At 34.6% G+C, this 22,239-nt stretch overlaps 1 protein-coding gene across 3 annotated transcripts in view; it reads left to right on the forward strand.

Moving 5' to 3' along the window:
• LOC127871802 (forkhead box protein N3-like) overlaps positions 1–17,956 on the forward strand; it is a 35,414-nt gene extending 17,458 nt beyond the window's left edge. For all 3 annotated transcript variants that reach the window (XM_052415007.1, XM_052415006.1, XM_052415005.1), the window contains exons 3-8: positions 9,481–9,629; positions 10,967–11,019; positions 11,520–11,570; positions 12,157–12,210; positions 12,957–13,008; positions 14,265–17,956. In XM_052415007.1, coding sequence (XP_052270967.1) covers positions 9,481–9,629; positions 10,967–11,019; positions 11,520–11,570; positions 12,157–12,210; positions 12,957–13,008; positions 14,265–14,805 — 900 coding nt within the window. In that variant the 3' untranslated portion in view covers positions 14,806–17,956. The remainder of the gene's footprint in view (positions 1–9,480; positions 9,630–10,966; positions 11,020–11,519; positions 11,571–12,156; positions 12,211–12,956; positions 13,009–14,264) is intronic.
• The last annotated feature ends 4,283 nt before the right edge of the window (positions 17,957–22,239 follow it).

Consider the following 22,239-nt stretch of genomic DNA (forward strand, 5'->3'; position numbering starts at 1 on the left):
TTACATTTTATAGCCTGGCATTGATTGGTAAAAAAGTAAGATAAACCATGAAATTGGTCAAAATTAAACATTATTAATATGATTATAAATAACAGTATACCAATTGCTAATACGTGAATGTTTAACTGCTTTCTAAAATATATTCAGATTTAGGTAAATTGCTGTGTAATAAACTCAATAAACCAATTATTAAGTTTACTGGAAAAGTTTGGCATATTTTGGGGGGAAATTAAGCTAAGATTTCGGGGGTAAAACGTTACTTTTGTCATTGGGAAACAGCAATTTTTACTTTTTGCAATTTGGAAACAGCCTGTAAGAGGCTGTAATTTTGGGCATAAAAAAACTACTGATGATATTATGTCTATTGAAACAATTAATGGATAATATGATTTATTATTGAAGCTCTAAGTAATTTATTTAATAAAAGAAGAAGTTGAAAGTACAGCAAAATAATAAAAACCAAATAATAATTTATTGACGATTGTTATTTTAAATTGATCAAGAAGAACCAGTCCATGAATAAGTCAGTGTGAAATCTGACAATGACTTTCCATTTGTAAAGTTTAAGTTAAGACAGTTTTAACAAATTAACACCTTAGTGTGATCTTGAAAAAGCCCTTCCAAATTCTGAGGACTGAATTACCATTACAGACAGTTGTGAGATTAAAGCTTGTTTGCAGTTACACATAAATTTTTTATCAATGTGATGTAAAACCCCGTTTTATTTCGCGCTTGATTACATGAAACCATGGTAACCAATATAAGCAAGTGTTGTGTTAGCAATTCGGCTGTATCCACTACCACCTCCCTCCATATGAAGGCTTACTGTGTAGATAAAATGCCAAGATAAGAGTTTATCTACATCCCTTCATGCATATCAAAATCCACAATTTTACTCCCAAATAGTTGTCATTTTTTGGGTGTTAGGTTACAGTGTTTATGTAGTTACTATAGCAACTAAGACTTTAATATAGAAATTTTAGGCAAGCACATGAAGGAGTTGTTTTGCAGAAAATTAGTTTCCGATTATATCTGAAAATACTATAATTGCTTATAAATCTGACTCCTATGGTAAAGTATTTTTGAACAAGCAATAAAAATATATCGCAAACATATTTGTGCATGATATTACATTGTACATCAGAGCTCCAGATAAGGTTTTGTGAAATTCTTAAATTACCACAAGATTTTCAAAAAGAATTCTTAACTCTGAAATTTTATTCTTAACGTTACTACTAAGTTTTGGAAAATAATTCTTATTTTCTATAAATGACCTAAAAATAAATAATAATGGTTATTTACATGCAACAAAATCAAAATAAACATACTAGCAACTTTATTTATACGAGTTCAACAGTGTCTTTTCAGTATTATACAATTTTATTTTTCAAATACCTTCATATGCCCAAACTGTGCTTAGATTGCATCCCTTAGATGATTTTTTACATCTTTTACAATTAAAACGGGTCTCCCCTTCAATCTTTTCAACGATAAGCCACGGGACTTGTCCCTTCCACTCGTTCAATGTTTTTTTTGTGTTTAAGTTTGGACCTGTCGTGTCGCTTTTTTGTTTAGCTTTTCCGGCTGTGTCAGAAACTGAACATACAACATCGTATAAGATCATTTCTATGTCTTTCTAAACATTTAACTTCGGCTTACTTTGCGTACAGTATGTTAAAATCGTGTTTTTGGACGCTTTGCTGTTTTTTAGGACGCTCTCTGGGCGCTGCCATTGTTTTTTGACAGATAGACTGTATACGCCGCTTTTATTGGGAAAAATGCGCTTTGTTAAACAAACCCGATAACCATTCTATATAAGCACCGCAAAGATCTTTAATACGCGAAAAGAACTCAATAAAAATCGATACGAACCGATGTTAAAATAATATTCGTAACTTGATTTTGTAATTCTTAATGGTACGACAAGATTTTAAAATAAATACGTAACGGACTTGAAAATAATTCGTAATTACGAAAATACGACCCTTATCTGGAGCTCTGGTACATTCTTTTGAAGACAAATTTTTACTGTGTGAGTTTTGTACTGTGATGGTTAGCTAAAGTTAAATTATCACAATATTCAAAGTTAATACATGGCTCTTGGGGTAGATGCACTTTTAACCCTTTGCATGCTGGGAAATTTGTCGTCTGCTATGATTGTCTTCTGCTGAATTTCTAAAATTAGCATTTTCTTTGATTTTTTTCAAAGAACACTATCAGAATAGCAAACAGTTTGGATCCTGATGAGACGCCACGTTCTGTGGCGTCTCATCTGGATCCAAACTGTTTGCAAAGGCCTTCAAAATGCGGTTCCCGCACTGTAAGGGTTAATTTGTTGTAATATGTGTACATGTAACAAATCATAGTTATCATGTCACACGCTGTTGTAAAATTCGAGTAAAATTTAAAAATCTGTATTTGTAATAAAACAGTTATATGTCATGATTTTTATGAACTAGTCATCTTTATTAATTATAAGAAAACCTTATGTATTTCCATTTAACATATAGAGTTGATATGGCCCCCATTTCAAACTTTTTCTAGAACCGGTATAGCATGATCAAGCAACAAAAATGCATGTTTCTATGGGAATTCTTGTATGGCCATATTGGCAGTACATGAGCTGTGGTAAATGTAACACTTTATCCCTCAAATTTATATTTAAATGCTAATTGAGTGTAAATTTTCGTACACCAATTTATGAGGAATATTAACTGGGATGTTCATGATGATAAAATAATCATAATCAGATAGCAATGCAGATATAAATACCTGGTTCATGCTACATAACTGATAACTTAATATTATAATTGGGTTGTCTGTAGTTTTCCTGGTACATAAGTGAATCGCATCCTGCAAGAACTTTTTAAAAGTGAGATCAAAATTGTATGGTATGGTAAGTTCACAAGACACTTGTTGAAACACTTGCTCATCCGCCAGATAGTCAAGATTGAATTATGTACTTAATAGTTGCAAGGGAAGTGTCATAAAACAAAATAATTGGAGCTTGGTTTTGATGAATTCATATACATGTATTTTGAAAATAAAATGGGGGTTTGAGGATGCTTAATTGTTATGCCCCCCTTCGAAGAAGAGGGGGTATATTGCTTTGCTCATGTCGGTCGGTCTGTCGGTATGTCAGTCTGTCGGTCCGTCCACCAGGTGGTTGTCAGACGATAACTCAAGAACGCTTGGGCCTAGGATCATGAAACTTCATAGGTTCATTGATCATGACTCGCAGATGACCCCTATTGATTTTGAGGTCACTAGGTCAAAGGTCAAGGTCACGGTGACCCGAAATAGTAAAATGGTTTTTGAATGATAACTCAAGAACGCATACGCCTAGGATCATGAAACTTCATGGGTAGATTGATCATGAATCGCAGATGACCCCTATTGATTTTGAGGTCACTAGGTCAAAGGTCAAGGTCACGGTGACCCGAAATAGTAAAATGGTTTTCGGATGATACCTCAAGAATGCATACGCCTAGGATCATGAAACTTCATAGTTGAATTGATCATGACTCGCAGATGACCCCTATTGATTTTGAGGTCACTGGGTCAAAGGTCAAGGTCACGATGACCCGAAATAGTTAAATGGTTTTCAGATGATAACTCAAGAACGCATATGCCTAGGATCATGAAACTTCACAGGTAGATTGATCATGACTCGCAGATGACCCCTATTGATTTTGAGGTCACAAGGTCAAAGGTCAAGGTCACGGTGACCCGAAATAGTAAAATGATTTTCAGATGATAACTCAAGAACGCTTTTGCCTAGGATCATGACACTTCATAGGTACATTGATCGTGACTCACAGATGACCCCTATTGATTTTCAGGTCACTAGGTCAAAGGTCAAGATCACAGTGAAAAAAAACGTATTCACACAATGGCTGCCACTACAATGGACAGCCCATATGGGGGGCATGCATGTTTTACAAACAGCCCTTGTTAACAGTTAAAATATGATGTCTAAGATAGGATTATGGCTGTAAATGCTCAGTTGTAGCTTTATTTTTTATGCTCCCCCAAAAACTTTTGGAGGAAGAAGAATTATAGTTGCCGCTTCGTCTGTCCGTGCGTGTGTCCATCTGTCCGTGCACAATTTTTGTCTGGGTTATTTCTCAGCAATAAATGACCGGAGTTCAATTAAACTTTATTGGAAGCTTCTAGTGTTTTTCCCAGGCCATTTTAGCGTGGCGAAAAGCCACGCCGCCCTCCTGGATCGCCACGCTGCCCTTTTCAAAGGCAAATTTCGCCACGCGCCCTATTTTTCAAAGGCAAATTTCGCCACGCGCCCTTATCGATAACCTCTTTATTGCCTTACGATCTAACTTGGTCCGCAAAATCAGCTTCCTTGATTGTCTCTGACGCTCCAACTGTGCTTGATTTACTCGAGGGACGTCAACGTCTAAGGTCGCCGTGGTGTAATGGATATGGTGCCCGCCTAGCGACCGGGAGGTCACGGGTTCGATCCCCACCTTGGGAGCGTTCTTTAGATCTCCCACAAAGACACCAAGTACTGGTTCTAGGCCCAGGAAACGGACTCGAGAGCATTTATATAAGCCTTAGGCTTTCGATGTAATCAAGCTAAAATAAATAGGTTTAAACTAAAGTCTAATCGACTATATTTAATTGAGCAGATTTAATCTATGTAACAGTGCTCGATTTATAGGTAGGTCTTACTGACTGCTCAAAAGCTGTGAATTAGTCATGCATGAATAACCGCGTGTCAGTATCAATCGATAATGCCGGAGGCTATGTTATACCATTGTCCAAGTGCACTTTTCGCTCGGCAATGTGTACTCCTCCACGATATAATCATTACTTCGGAGACTTTTGATGAAACACTCGATGTTATTCTCGTGGCAATTGTGCTTTGCATGCATTATTCAGTTATATCAAAACATATATTTTTACGCATAATTACATTTAAATTCACAAACAAATTTATTCTTTATCGTTTTCGTCTTTAAGATAATTAGATCTAATTATTGAAATAAGACGTATACCAATTTAACAAAATGCGAATCGCGTATACGATTTAATGTTGCTATGCGCACCTGTCGCTTACATCATTTGACATTTTATCAACATGGCAGACTATACAGAATTAAATTGTGACTCGGCAAAAATGGCAAATAACATCGTAAACGATCGAATTGACGATGGAGATTATACATTAAGAAGGAATTAATGAACTGTCTGTGATAATCAACGATGCATAAAAATGTTTTAGATAGCAACAACATTATTTATTTATTTGTAATCTACTCGGTGGATGTATGTCAAGGAAACGAGTGTTTGCATATTGTTAGCGATCAATTTACTCGCAATGTTACTTTAAACATCTGTCGAGATTATTGTTAGAAAATGGGATAAGACAAACATGGTTTCATTTATATGTTAGTGGATCTGTGTATAATCAGATTCATATGCATATATTGCTTTATTATGTTTGTCGTGCTGTACAGTTTATTGAAACAGCATGGAACTTAAATGTACATTGCACGGTAAATATATTAATATCAATCATAGTAAGTTAAATACATCTATTACCATTAAATGTGCTTGTTTATATGTTATTTTTTCCACAACTGCTTCTGATGCGATTACATGTTTCCCCGTAATTCAGGTATTCAGGGAACGTTTTTGCCCTTTTTTGCCTAAACTGCGCGCTTAAATGCCCTTTTTGAAAGTAATGCGCCATGCCCCTTTGTCTTCCTGGGAAAAACACTAGCTTCACTACCAAGAGGAGATGTGCATATTATCAGCCGGTTCTGGTCGGATGATTTTTCACAGAGTTATGGCCCTTTGAAATTTTCCATTAACTGTACATATGGTGCAATTCTTGTCCCCCCAACTGCTAGCTGTTTCCTTTTATCTGAATATATAGTGCAATATTATGACAAAAAAAACTTTGGGGAGCATCACCCATCTCCTCTCCAACTGTTTCTTGTTTAACAAAGAAGGCTTTCAAGCTCCAACCCAAAAGTACATGTTCAAACCACTTGTATCTAAATTGATCAACACTTTCATGCATGTTAATACACAATAGGGCTTTATTTTGTGTGTGTGTGTGTCCATGCAAGTTTGACAAGGCTGCTGAGTTGAGTACATAGAGCAGATGTAATCTAATCTCTCGGGCCCTGGTATCCACTCCAGATCACTGGGTGCCCCTGAGATGTGACCAGTAATTAATGCCTTTGCACACCAGGGGCAATGTAGATTTGATATGCATTTAGTATGGTGAGTATCTGAGGCTTAAGTAGTAACACAAAACTTCTGAGCTTGTTTCAACAGCTTCAACAATAATGTACAATGTTGGCAAGAAGTTTTGCTTACCATTTTTATCTGAAGAAGAAATCAAACACTTGCAAATTACTCATAACAACGAATAACAACACAATTTCTCGTTTGTTAAAACACATGATATGCATTCAAGAGAACAACTAATAAATGTTGTAAGTTGATTCATGCATATAACTTTAAGTTTTTTTAAGCTATTGAAGTTTGCTGAGCTTAACTAAAATTATCTCAATTAAAATATTCATAAAAATTGTGTTTATGGTACACGCTTTATTGCTATGCTATGTATGCTAATAGATTGTATTATCAGCAAAGTTATGTCAGCTCCCTTCATAATTATGTGATAAGATAATAGCCTTGTCGTGCCTGTTAATTAAGCAAGGAATGAAGTAGATAATTTATACCAAACTTAAGTTATAACTTCTGATGATTATGATGGTTAGATTTGCTGTTAAAAAATTGAGCTAAGTCATGTTGGCATATGGTGTGATGGATTGATACACACTTTGAGTCGAGACAAGAAGAGTTACTGAGATTATTTAAATATTATTTCATATTGATGCCTCATTTATAATTGATGATGTAAAGTGTAGAATTGTAAAATGTATGTGTTTAATTGTTGATTTTTTATGCTAATGTATTGAATATCTTAACATGCAATTAAATTTATCAAAATAAAATACTCTCTGGTCTTGTGAAAGTCGTGACTATAGCTTAAAAGAAAATTATGTGAACATTGCGTGACAAATTAATTAGTTAACTAGTAATGTAATGAAGGTTAACATCAGCATCAATTGGCCTTACATGTGGAAGCTTTAATATCTAAGTCAAACTTGGGCCCCCTCACAAAACATCAGGTAAATTGACTTTTCAGTTTTGTTAGGTTTTAACTTAAATTTAAAGAACTAGGACTAAAATTATGTTAATTTTTCATTTCATTCCCTCCTTGTGATGATCCTCCCTTTGTCACGAAATTTGGGAACCGATTTATGGAGTTTTATAATGACTCTTCCGTATCCATGGAAATGTGTTGCTTGACAATCAATACTGACACTTCCACTTGTGATAGAAACTGATATTTGCAGCCAGTATTTCACCGTTCATGGTAGTTACGCTCTTGACAGACCATTAAGAAGGAGCAGGCAAATTATTATTTCAATAAAGCGTCAGACAACCCTAGGTTTTTATGTTGAATTTGTTAGCCCTTTTGGAAAATTAAGGGCAAAATCAAGCTGTGTGGCATCTTTTTTTTTTCAAATATAAATTATATATAATATCAAAATGAATGACAATTTTTAAAGCTTTTATTTATTTTGTAAATTCCCTTTTTATACACCCATTACCTTTGGTAATGGGGGCTATATAGGAGTCACTTTGTTGGTCTGATGGTCTGTCTGTCTGTCCCGAAATTTCATCCGATCTTCACCAAACTTGGTCAGAAGTTGTATCTAGATGATGTCTAGGTCAAGTTTGAATATGGGTCATGCCAGGTGAAAAACTAGGTCACGGGGTCACTTAGTGTGTTTTAAACTGAAAGTTTGTCTGGACCATAACTATGTCATTTATCGTTAGATTTTAAAATGACTTGGTACATTTGTTCATCATCATGGGACGGTGTGTCGTGTGAAAAAAGTACGTGGATATCTCAAAGGGCAAGGTCACACTTGCAGTTCAAAGGTCAAATGCTTGTCCTGGCCATAACTTTGTCATTTATTGAGAGATTTTAAAATTATTTGGCAAATTAGTTCACCATTATTGGACGGTGTGTCGCGCGAAAGAATTATGTCGATATCTCCAAGGTCACACTTTGAGTTTAACGATCATAAATGAGCTTGTCCGGACCATAACTATGTCATTCATTGTAAGATTTTAAAATCATTTGGCACATTTGTTCACCATCATTTGACGTGTGTTGCGCGAAAGATTTACGTCGATATCTCCAAGGTCAAGGTCACACTTTAAGTTCAAAGGTGAAAAATGGCCATAAATGACCTTGCTAGAGATTTTAAAATCATTTGGCACATTTGTTCACCATCATTGGACGGTGTGTCGCGTGAAAGAATTACATCGATATCTCCAAAGTCAAGGTCACACTTTTAGTTCAAAGGTCAAAATGGCCATAAATGAGCTTGTCCGGGCCATAACTATGTCGTTCATCGTGAGATTTGAAAATTATTAGGCACATATGTTCACCATCATTGGACGGTGTGTCGCGGGAAATAATTACGTCGATATCACCAAGGTCAAGGTTACACTTTGAGTTCAAAGGTCAAAAATGGCCATAAATGAGCTTGTCCATGCCATAACTATGTCGTTCATTGTGAGATTTTAAAATCATTTGGCACATTTGTTCACCATCATTGGACGGTTTGTCGCGTGAAAGAATAACGTCGATATTTTCAAGGTCAAGGTCAAACTTTGAGTTCAAAGGTAAAAAATGGCCATAAATGAGCTTGTTCGGGCCATAACTATGTAGTTTATTGTGAGATTTTAAAATCATTTGGCTCTTTTGTTTACCATCATTGGAGGGTGTGTCGCGCAAAAGAATTACGTCGATATCTCCAAGGTCACACTTTTAGTTCAAAGGTCAAAAATGGCAATGATTGATCTTGTCTGGGCCATAACTATGCCATTCATTGTGAGATTTAAAAATGACTCTGTACATTAATTTTGTTCACAGTCATTGGACGGCGTGTCATGTGAAAGAACTCGAAGAGTTCAAAGGTCAAAATGGCTATAAATGATAATGGCATAATAATTCTTAAAAATCGCCAAAAATTAGATTCTCTTGTTTTGTGAAGACAGGATAAAAAATAGTCTGTGTCAATGCGGCATGTGGGGGTATACGTCACGTCTGTGACAAGGCTCAAATTTAATATGGAAAAAAAAACACAGTTTATAATTTAATATTCTTTAGCATTATTCATAATAAAGTAACTTTGAATTATTGGGTCAAGGTAAACGGAATAAATACAAACTTATAAGATACAAGACATAGAAATCTATTGAAAATTAATGGTGATTTGACCTACATTGACATAGACATGTCATTTGACATACATGTAAACCAAAAGTAAAGTAAACAAAATGTTGTTTTCTGATTTTACTTAAAGAGCACAGAAAAATGTGAAACTCTTCAAAGTGTTTTCAATAATGTTATGTTTGCAGACGATTGGTAAGGGTTCGCTGTGGTGCGTTGACCCAGATTTCCGGCCGAACCTCCTGCAGGCCCTGCGGAAGACCCCTTACCACCCGTACCATCAACTACAGATGCTTGCCAACCCCCAACCGGCACAGCAAAACAGATATCTGCAAGAGTAAGTACTGTATCCCATGTTGACCCTGTTGGCCAGCTTAAAATGTAAGCATTTGTTGACAAAGTAGAATTAGTCTTAACTAAACTTCAAAACACATGCTTCCACTTAGAAAATTCCCATTATATTTATCTTCACAGTATCTCCAGATAGGAGAGCTTGTTGAGGAACTTGGCGGTCACTCTAATTAAGATGTCTGCATTTATTCAAACATGAAATTGACACATGTATATGAGCCTGGGAAAGCTGGGTTCAATGCATATGCATATAGTGTTGTCAATGATGAGCATGTGCAGTTTACACTCGCTTACTAGGGACGACACTTTCCACTTTGAAGCCCGTGCAGACTGCTCTTGCTAATCCTTGGAGATACTTAATGCTTGTGCATTAAGCATGGGTTTCATAGACCGCAGGTCGCAATGTTAATTGTATAAACAATTCTACAACATTCATTAGGGCATGTTTTTATATAGAATGTAAAATAAAACCAGACATCTCAAAATGAATTTTTTTTGCACTGAATAAATAAGACAACGGTTTAAAACATGGAACAAATAGTAAAGTCATGCTTTGTTTAAATAGTAAATGAAGAAAAAACACTATCCCGCCATCTGCCATACAATATTAAGAGGGTGGGTTATCAGAATTGATAGGGAATTAAAGATCAAAGGTTACATGTGGTAATGGATTGGGCACTTTTTATGGTGGCGAGGTGCAGTTCGTTTGGGTCCTTGTTTTACAAAAGCCATGGAGGTCATCTGATAGGGGCTATCCAATAAAGCAGGTGACATGTTCCCTACACCTTGTTCAATGAAGAGTACTTGAAAATGCAGACGCCCTTGTAGGATTGTAAAGTGCTGAAATTCTTCCCTTGTGTGTTCCGTGGTGGTTACCATGGTCACTGGTATAAATAAATGTTAGGTTATATATTGAAGTCCGTATTTTACTTGATTATTATGTCAGGTATTATGATTGATTAATAACATAATGGCATGCAAAGATATGTTGCTTGTTGAATCAAATTATAAATGTAATCTACTTTGCTGAAAGAATTAATTATTCACTAAATGAAACACTGCACACTTTTCATCAAACTGCTTTGAATAAGGTGGGAGCCCGAAAGGCTTTTATTGCAGTGCCAATGTTGATTTATTCCAAGAAATTACAATTTTGCCAGCCATTGTTTTCAGACGTGTTGGTGAATATATTTTTATTAATTCAGACAGTCATATCAAAAAGTATTACAAACACCTCCATGTTGTGTGTTGTTATGGTAATTGTAAAATTCATTTTTACTTGTCTGTCTTTGAACCATTCATTCACAGTTGTCTCCCTTTCAGGTTCCGACCACAGCCCCTGGCTCCTCGTATTGGTCCCAACTCTATCTCACCTCGTATGTATATAGTAGTCAGACTTGTAAAAAAAAATGATGGCACTTTATTTTGTAGAGAAAAATAAAGAATATTCACATTTCTTGAAACTGTTTTGTTATCATAGTATAATACCGTTTATAAAGACTCGAAATGTAATGCCTCTTTTACAACAATTCTTTTTTGTGAACAATTTATTTTTTTACTGAAAAAATGTATAGCGGCGGTAAGCCGTTATATAAAAAATTCTGAACGCTAGATGGATGAAAATTATGTGTCTTTAGAATATTGAAAAGAAATATTATTGTTTTGGCCGAACATATTTGGTTAATTAATCCCTATAATGATACTGAAAATTTAAAGTATAAAGTATCTACATAATATTCCAGGTATTTGAACTTGAAAACCCCAAATATACCAGAAAAGCAATTTAATATCAGTCTTTCAATACTTTGTTGAAAAAATGTTGATAATTTTGCTTGAACATATGACAGTTTTGTGAGTTTTGAGTTTATTGTTCTAGATTTATTCCCGTTCCTTAGTCGGCGTCTGGGAGGTTCGGCCTTGGATATAGGTATGACATTTATAACAATATATGGATATATGTGCCAAAAGCTGTTTTTGCAGTATCTTTGGTAGTCTTTAAAGTATCAAAAAGGTTTAAATGAAGGAAAAACAAAATGACTTAAGATAAAAGATAGCGGATTAAGCTTGGACTATTTTACTGTAAACCCTTTCCACTTAGATAAGACTTTTGATGTGTTTGTAGTCCCTGAGAAAATTTCATTTTATTTAAGACCTTTCTATCTAGGTTCAAGTTTTGAAGATTTTATTTGCAAGCAACATAAAACTTGAACAGACTGCGAGTTACATGCAGGCTGTTCTGGTTTTATGACATTTGCTGCACATAGCTTTTTTCACTTTGCTCCTTAGTGGGAAAGGGTTAAAAAGGCTTGTTTTTTTCGACCATTACAAAAGAAAGATAAACAGAAAGATCCATGCACTTTTAAAAGAGTTTAATTGTATTACAAGAGGCCTTATATATATTGGACCAGTAAGAAATAAAGTTATGGTTACCAAAATTATTCCTTTGGCATTTTCATTTGAAGCCAACTAGTGTCAAGACGCCTGTCAAACCCGACACTATTTTCCATTTTCAGACAGTGATATTAAAGACGTGGCTCAGACATTGGTGTCCCTCAAGAGTTGGAGCAGTAAGTTAGAGTCATCTTTGATATATACAATTAGAATCATAAATTAAATTAGAAATTCAAGTTTAAACTTAACATCTTAGATTTTTGAGATATTCAGACCCTAACATTTAAGTTATTGTCAAATGAACTATTTTGAAATTAAATTAAAAAATCTACATTTCCTTTACCTCAGGGTATTATTAAATATAGGATCTTGCATGAGTGGTCGTTTTGTATTGAATTTATTAAACAAGTCAAGATAAAAACGAGACTTGCCGGGTTTGTATCTTTATTTAGATGATGAGTTTAATAAATTCAATACAAAATGACCATGAATCTAAGATTCTATTTATAACATGACCAACATATTTTCTTTTTATTGTATGCTCTTTTCACCGTTTATTCACATTGTAAAAGAGTTAAACTGAAGATATTCGCTTGAATAATGACGTCATTTCGTAAAAAAAATGACGTCATTTCACAGTTAAATAACTAATGTAATAACACCCGTGTACTAAACAAAATTGAGCATTACGTTATTTCACTCCTGGAGTGTAGGTCTTATTATAATGTTATTTAAAATGCAAATGTTTCTTAAAAGTAAATTTTCTTATGTGTGTAAAAGTTCCATAAATGCACATTCATTTAGTTATTTTACTTGTACTATTTTAAGAAAATGGTTTCTTATTGCTCTTTTTAGAAAATCACCTTAGCGCATAGTTTGTGCATTTGTTCAAGGGTTTTAATTTGTATGATTTAAATTTCAGAAGCCAAGGCGGATAATGCTTCTTTTGCACAAGGACTGAAAAGAAAACTCGGGTTAGTATACTTTTTAGCAGCCATGCTTGCATTTGCATGAAGTCAGACGATGTTAACTACATGTTGAAGGATAATAACATTTTGATTTAGTTTTGCATGTCCTTATTATGAATGATATTGTCTTTTTATGTTGTTTTTGTTTATGTGAAACCATAATTTCGAGAGAGAGAATGGTATAATCATTATTTAAACTGTTAACAAACATAAAGCATATTTAGTCAAATATAATGTACTATGCTGTTACTTAGTGATGACAGCAACATATTAAACAACATTAAAGTTTTGTGGAAAAAAACATTACAAACATATTTATGATGCATGCTGTTGATGGCCTTTGTTTCTTAGGAAGCTATAGCTATAATATTTGTTCCTATTTTATTCACAAAAGGTTGCTAGAGCTTGGAATTTAGTAAGTGAGTCGAGTTCACCGCCCTTTAAGTACTTGTTTGGTTTCACTCGTATAGTTTTGCTGTTTTAAACCGAGTGTGTGTGTGCATTTATAATCTTTTTTATAACTGTTTGTGCCATACCACTTGTTCATTATTTATTTCAACCCTCTTGTTCATGTTTCATGGTTTTCACTTTTGTATTAACAGCTAACTTAATTTTTTTTTTAACTGTATTTTTTTTAACTGTATTTTAATTTTTAAAGAAAGGTCTAGTTGCTACTGTTTATTAATGGTCCTTTATTTGAATTCATTGAAGTTTATTAATTCAAATGGAAATTTAAAGATGTTAATGTTCATTCATTGCAAAATGTACTTTGTACAATACTTAATGGAAAAACCATGGTAAATTTCATTTTAATTTTGATAAATTATTAATTCCTCTAGCCTTGTCATCTTTCAGTCATTTTCTATATTCTACATTTTTTTTTACACACTAACAACAGCATTACTTATACTGACAAACATTGTCTAGAGAACACGTACTTTCAATGCCTACCATGAAGTCAATCAGTGTTTCTCATTCTAAGAAAAAGTAGACCTGTAGTTGTGTGATGGCTGCACTGTAGACAATAATCTGTGTTGTCTATCAAGTAAAATGTAAAAGAAATATTTTAAATAAGTTTTCTATTCTTCAAAGCTAATTCAACAACATAATGTATGGTGATGTTTACTTTAACAATTCTATATATAAGTATACATAAACTAAATTTTGGTTGTAAAAAATGGCATTTGTTATTAAAATATTTTATGACTGTTATATTGGTTCTGTAGCTTTCATTGACTGTTTTCATATCTCTAATGTTACAGAGAGTTGGAGAGTCCACGGAAACCTCGAGGTCCGGTCATCTGCACTGAAAACCCCAGCGTTGACCACACATACAGCATCACGCACGTGGAAGCTAGCGAAGACGAATACGTTCCCGGCTCACCAGGGTCATCCATTGATGACGAGTACGACTTTGGATCAGAAGAGGATATCGATGATTACAGTGACGATGAGGACATTGATGGGTTGAACCCTCGTCACCAGTTTAAGTGTAACAGTGACAATTTAGACAGCGAGGGTGAGAGTGGTGTGGACGAAGTCGATGGGTGTGTGAGCAGTGGGAATAGTGATAGTGTAAGAACTCCCACAAAACGGGCTCGACTTGACTTTGGAAAACGTCTGCGGTTTGAGGAGACGAGCGAAGAGGAGAAAAAGAAGATTGCCGACGGTGCGGACGCGCTTTTGAATCTGGCGGGAATCTGTCTGGCAAGACAGCAGACAGTCCCGAGTTGTGTAGAAAAACTCGACGGCACTAATGAATATTCGGACGAATCTGATGCAAGTAGCGTAGAAGACAGCTAATCCTTAATGAGATTGTGACGCACTTAATTGTACTTTATGAGATTGTTTTGTTTTGTTTTCTAGAAATACTAGAAAGTGTAAGTGTTATGTTTTGTTGTTTTTTTGTTTGACTTTAACGAAAATGGCAGATTCTGGGAAAAGAGACATTGTGCTTGGCTGTTTTTGTGTAAATAGTGGATAATCATTAACAGGTGATATCTTGATTAGATGAAGTGAAAAGGACACTTAACTATGCTTTAATATTATTCTTCCATTATTGATTTTTGTGTAATGGATATTTGTTTGTGGTTGACTCCTGGCTATGGTAACCACATTTTGGTCTTCCTGAATTAGATCTCATTACATATGCACGATATTCAGTGAATTTTGTTGTCAGGTCACAAAAAGGTACCGATCCCAACCCAGCATAGGATGTTACAAATTTATTTGTCCGATATAATTTCATTGAACTGTACATGTTTACACGTAGGACATTGATCATAGAAACATGCTTTTCTAAGACGTTTTAGTCATAACACCAAATATTGTACATGATGAATCAATGAAATTCTAGGCTAGTCGCTATTGTTAGAAAATCAAAATGGTTTGTTTAGTTCAAGTCTTAGCTAGGTGTAATATAATATGTGCAATTCTTCTTATTTTGAAGGGGTACGGAAATAATGTGTTCATGATGATGCAATCTTGTTAAAATTTTAATGTGAGGTAGTGCCATTTATCACAATTGTTAAAATTATATTGTTACGCATTCATGAATTTAGATTTAGTCCAATTTAAGTCATCGTTTTAGAGGTTCTTAAAGTTTACACAATGTTTTAAATTGACTTAAGTGTACCAATGTTAACTTTTACATTTTAAATGTTTCAATTGCAAGCATAAATTGTTGTTAATGATGGTAGATATAATGGTGTTCATTTTAATTGTGTGTTCATTGTTTTGATTTGATGTTTACAAACGATATTTTAACATTCAAATGTTAAATAGTTAATGAGATAGATAGACTTCATCCTTTATAGTCAAGCACACTTCTTTATTACATAAGCACTTAAATTTATGTGAATCATTGAGTACAGAAAGTAACATTTTGTCACAGAAATACTTTTTAATTAAATATGAACAATTGAGCAGAGGACAGAAGGTCAATTTGCCATGCACTGTATTTTTTCCTTGTTAACCCTTTGCATGCTGGGAAATTTGTCTTCTGCTAAAATATCGTCTGCTGAATTTCTAAAATTATCATTTCCTTTGAAATTTTTTCCAAGAATACTATCAGAATAGCAAACAGTTTGGAGAACGTGGCGTCTCATCTGGATCCAAACTGTTTGCAAAGGTCTTCAAAATTCGGTTCGAGCACTGAAAGAGTTAATGATCATTGGTTTTGGAAATTAATGCTAGAGATATTTTTACATCATTTAAGTGCATATAAGTAACAGAATATGTTTTGTTGTTGATCAAGTGTTATTCTTGGTTCACATTATATTACATCAATAGTTTTGACTTAATCTTGATTTTAAAATTGTGTCGATTTTACTGAGTCAGTTTGTTGATATGTTTACACGCCATGTTGCCATCGCCTTTGTTGTATGTCATAGTGCTATGTGGTTTTCTTCCTGTACATTATTTTATGTAACAATTAAATATGTTCTATATTCTATTCATAACCATGTCATTTTTTATGCCATTTATTTTTACGAGTATGGCAATAAGTCATTAGAAATTGACATTTAAATTAGTTTCAGAAACTCTTTGGCTTTTAATTGGCTTCAATTTTTTTTAAGAAAACGAAATTAATTAAATGTTTTTTTTGTAAGTTAGTTATAACAAAATTTTAAAGACAATTAATTGAGATTAGTAAACACTTACACATCATCATTTGTTTGTTTATTTCTCTATATTAATTTGTGGACAAAAATCATTTAGTATTTTATTCATTTCTAAGTGAAGTTGTTATTGTTATATTTTTCATGTATTTGTTACTTGTATTTTACTAACATGTCGTACTTGTTGATTCATTTCTTATATTATTGTCATTTGTATAGAATAAAGGGCAGGGAGCTTTTGTGACATGTGTAAGTAATACATTGTAAATGGCAAAATAATGCATATAATAGTTAATAGATGCATTCCGCGTTATTTGAAAACACATGATACTCAAATATATGAAGAATTAAATTAATTAATTACATTATTTCCTTCTTTATCTGTTCAACAATAACTAGAGGTCAATTTTATATCAAGATTGATAATAGGCTGAACAATGCAACATTTCTATTTAACATGTTACATGGTATTGGCTGAATGTTGCAAGAGAAATTAAGATATACTCCATGGGTTTCAAACTGCCAACTTAAAATGTTAAAGAAAAAAATAACATTAACAACAAATCAATACTGCACTTTACAATTCTTTTAAATATTTGATAGAAAATTAATTGACAACACCATTTTACTAGTACTACATGTAGGTAGGGGAGACTACACGGTCACCACCCTTCCCATGATTTAAATGTCTTGCTCTGTACTGTCAGTACAAGTACAGTGGTGTCTAACTGTGGTATGAACTGTCTTCCATTTCATGTTGTGCTAACTCTGACATAAGCTATCATGTTGAAAAATTGTAAAATATGTCAGTAACAGTTTATTGACTACAATTTTGAATACATGTATGATAGTATCAGGTTTAATTACCTGTATATCTTAACAGGTCTTCCTGGTATTTGTTTGTCTTGTACCAAACTAGGTAATTTAATGTGTTCTCACTTCTTGTTCAGTTGTTAAGCAAACTAAACTAATTTTTAGGAAAAAAAACAACAACCAAATAGCCATTCTATAGTAGTGAAATATTGAATCTGCTTACGTTTAATAAAAGTTGGTTGGTTTTTACTTGAACATAAACGATTTACTTAAGCTTTCCTTCTGCATAAATTGACATAAATTGAGACTAACCAAATTTCTATACGTAATTTATTATGTTACTTAGCTTCCAAAATCTATAAGTACACTTTGAAATGTGTTAAATCATGTATGTTAAGATAATAATGTTACGCAAAATAGTTTAAGGCTTGTAAAGTTTCTGTATATGTTTTATGTATTTGGGAATTCTCTACCACTGACCTGGTGCAATAATTCTGACTGTAATAAATGTGTTCATGGTATGCTGTGTAGTGTTGTTTATAATAATATAATGGTGTTACGATACCTGAGTTAGGTAGTTTTTCATACTAGAAAAATATTTAATTCATCACATATCACTATGTCTTACATTGCTTCTGTTTTGCTATTGGTATTGGTTACCTTTCTGAGGTTTCTCAAGAAAGTGCCCTGAAAACTTTCCCAAAAAAATTTAAGTTGATAAATGCAAATATAAGTTGATAAGAGAAAAAGAATGTAATATGATTTGAAACCAGGCAATGCAAACTGGGTTTGGTAGGGTATACTTGGAAAGATTCTCAATGTTACCCTCTTGCTTTTGCTATTTTTAGCTGATATATGTTGGACTAGTGAGTCCATATAGTATGATTGTCTTGTCTGCGCATGTTAGTTTAAATGCCCAACCATTAGCCCAGATTCACCTCACATCCCCCAGGGATGCTGAAGAGATTGTGGCCTATAAACTGGCGCTGATACCTGAATGTAAATGCCAAGCTCATGTTCAATATGTGGGGACAGCTGAAGAGACTCGCCCAAAACTGAGGCGCCTGGAGGAAGCTGTTCGGCATTAACGAACCACAGGCAAAGATGAGATGAAGCGCAAAATTCAGACTCCATACTACTATTAATTCTGTCTGCAATAGTGCATAGTTCAATGGCAAGACAAAACATAATATGTTGGTTAACTTGATCCATATAAAATTTTCCTTATATGGCTATAGTAAAATCTTGTTAACACTAGAGGCCACATTTATTGTCCAATCTTCATGAAACTTGGTCAGAAGATTCATCCCGATAATATCTTGGACGAGTTAAAAATGATGCTCTTTGGTTGAAAATCATGGCCGCCACAGTGCGGGGCATTTTTCCTTATATGGCTTTCTAGTAAAACCTTGTTAACACTCTTGAGGTCACATTTATTTTCCAATCATGAAACTTGGTCAGAAGATTTGTCCCTATGATATCTTGGATGAGTTCGAAAATGGTATTGGTTGCTTTAAAAACATGGCCACCAGGGGCGGGGCATTTTTCCTTATATGGCTTTAGTAAAACCTTGTTAACACTCTATAGGCTACATGTATTGTCCAATCTTCATGAAATTTGGTCAGAAGATTGGTCTCAATGATATCTTGGATAAGTTCGAAAATAATTATGTTTGTTTGAAAAACATGGCTTCCAAGGGGCGGGGCATTTTTCCTTATATGGCTTTAGTAAAATCTTGTTAACACTCTAAAGGCCACATTTACTGTCCGATCTTCATGAAACTTGTCAGAAGATTCATCCCGATAATATCTTGGAAGAGTTCAAAAATGATGCAGGTTGGTTGAAAAACATCGCTGCCAGGGGGCAGGGCATTTTTCCTTATTTGGCTATAGTAAAACCTTGTTAATACTCTAGAGGCCACATTTATTTTCCGATCTTCATGAAACTTGGTCAGAAGATTTGTCCCAATAATATCTTGTTATCTCAGCTGATCGACTTTGGGCCTTTCAGGCCCTCTTGTTTCTCGTTTCCGCTCAATAACTCGAGCAAATGTCGTTGGATCTTCGCCACACTTCATGAAAACGTGTAAGGCAATAACATCTAGGTCAAGTTCGATAATCAGCCAAATTGACTCAGACACTCTAGAGTTACGGCCATTGAATCATAGAAAAATTGCGTTTTTTTTCGCTTCAGCTCAATACATCGAGAAAATGTTATAGGATCTTCGCCACACTTCATGAAATGTGTAAGGTCATAAGATCTAGGTCAAGTTCGATAATCAGCCAAATTGACCAAGACACTCCTGAGTTACGGCCCTTGAACCATAGAAAAATTGAGCGGTTTCTCGTTTCTGCTCAATAACTCAAGATCTTCATCCGATCTTCACCAATCTTCATAAAAATGTGTACAGCAATAAAATCCAGGTTAAGTTGGATAATCAGCCAAATTTACCCAGACACTTCTGAGTAACAGCCCTTGAATCATAAAAAAATGCGTTTCCGCTCAATTAATCAAGTAATTGTCATCGGATCGTCACCAAACTTCATGAACATGTGTAAGGAAATAAGATGTACGTCAATTTACATAATCAGCCAAATTGACTCAGGGTCCGCGTTTAGGTTTCGAAATCTGCGTTTAGGTTTCGAAAAAGCTTTTTTGGGGGGCATATTTCTTCCGATGGAGACAGCTCTTATGACTATGACATATTTAAATGTTGGAATAGACTACGTTTGGTTTGTTAGCAACTTGAGAAGGAGGTGCAATATATCGTGTTGATAAGAGTGTATAATATATATATTAATGAACTGCAGATGGCTGCCGAGACACATAAGCTCTTTTTCCACAAGTGGTTAACTTTTAGGTTGGATAAGAGAGGATTTGTGTAACTCACTTCTTTTGAAATTGTTCAAGTGTTGAAATGTTGCATTTACTGGTGAATCTCGCGTTCTATCGGACATTTGTATACCTGAAAATCATCTTTCTTTTTTGTTCTTTTCTTGTTTATTAAAAAGAGGGCTTCTGTTTTCTTGCGTCGGAGCTGGTATCTGTTAAAATTTGCTAAATCTTCCACAACTTGCGTCTCTAAATGATCTTTAGATTACAAAGGACAGTTGGCTGTGTTCCATCTTGGCTGCATCTGTTTTGAACGCTTCTGCTTCAGCCTTTTAAGTTGGTTGAGTAGAGATCGGTAGCGCGGGGGATGTGTTCTACTCGTCCTCCTTGGTACCTGATGAAGATTCCTGCTCCACCACCTCTGACGTAAAGACAGTAGTTCAATTGTCTTGTGGGTATCAGTTGAGAATTTGTTCAAAGGACATGGACTTCTTTTTTAGAGCATGGCTCTGAGAGTCTTTCTTGCCAATGCAGTTGTGTTTCTTGGGTATTACAGCATCGCTCGAGCTTGGGAGTTTTAAGGCACTGAGATATTTCGTTGTGGACATGATCAGGATATCTATTATTTCCGCTAATAAACCCTCGTTTGGTGAATAAATATTCCTATCCTCCGTATTCCTTTTCTTTGTTCGCTCAGCCTGTCATTCAGGTAATGATAAGGGATTAACTTGGACTTTGGTGTCTGGTTTAGGAGTTTGGCGTCCTTTCTGTCTCGCATGACGTGACTCATATGTTAAATATACGTGGCCTCCATGAGGATATGTTAACATGAATGTATACGTTTTCTATGATTACGTTTTATTCTCGCAATTTTGAACCCACATAATGTTTAAGTTGATTTAAAATATTTACTGTATATATTGGGCCATGAATTAAATCACGGACTAAATTAAATCGTTATATAAAACGTAAAGTAAACATTCTATTCTACCTTGCAAACTTTCTACTTCATACATTAACACTGTTAATTTGTTTGTGTACCATTTTATGCCCGTGGGCTGCAGCGCGGGTCAGAAGATAACGATCATCTGTGACTAACAAACGTCTATGTGTTTGTCTTATCGTTGTTTTCCTTCTATCAAGATGAATCTTCTTATGATACTCCAAATTGCTCTAATACTCTCAATTTTCATATACAAATTAGTTTATGAACATCAGGAAAACGAAAACAGGTCCACTGAGGTAGGCCTCCTAAAAACCAAATCTGTAAAAGTCCGGGCTATATCAGCAAGCCTTAGGTTGTTTATCCGCCCAAATAGGTTACTAGACAAACCAGCGAAATGTAAAACGACACTCATATACTTATTTATTCTCCTGGTAAATCAGTCATCAAACGTGGAGACAAATCCTGGACCCCAAGCGTCCCAGTACCCTTGTGGTTTCTGTAAACTTGAGATCACATGGTCTGATAAGGGTATACTAAGTGAGAACTTCGACCAATGGGTTCATGCTGATTGTCAGGGCATTGCTAATGAGACATACAACCGCCTATCAGACTCTCGGCATATATGGGTCTGTACAAAATGCGGCCTGCCAAACTACTCCTCTTCCTTGTCCAAATCCATTGACTCCATGTCCGATACAAACAGCTTTATTGCTTTGGACTCAGATTATATTAATGAGTCCACTGGGATATCGCTGAGTGCTATTGTCTCAAACTTAAATAAAGAAACACCTAATGTGAAGAAACTCAAACCTCAAGCTACTTCAACACCAAAACAAAAATATGATATCACTATAGTAATAATAAACTAAACAAAAACAAGAAAACTGAAATAATAACCATACTCAATATAAATTGTAGATCATCAAACAATAAAATTCCGGAAATTCACCAAGTAATTCATCAAACTAAGCCTGACATTATTACTTGTACTGAGACCTGGATAAAACCTGGAACTCTAACGTCGGA

The sequence above is a fragment of the Dreissena polymorpha genome, chromosome 3 (assembly GCF_020536995.1).
Source record: "Dreissena polymorpha isolate Duluth1 chromosome 3, UMN_Dpol_1.0, whole genome shotgun sequence".
Lineage (NCBI taxonomy): Eukaryota > Metazoa > Mollusca > Bivalvia > Myida > Dreissenidae > Dreissena > Dreissena polymorpha.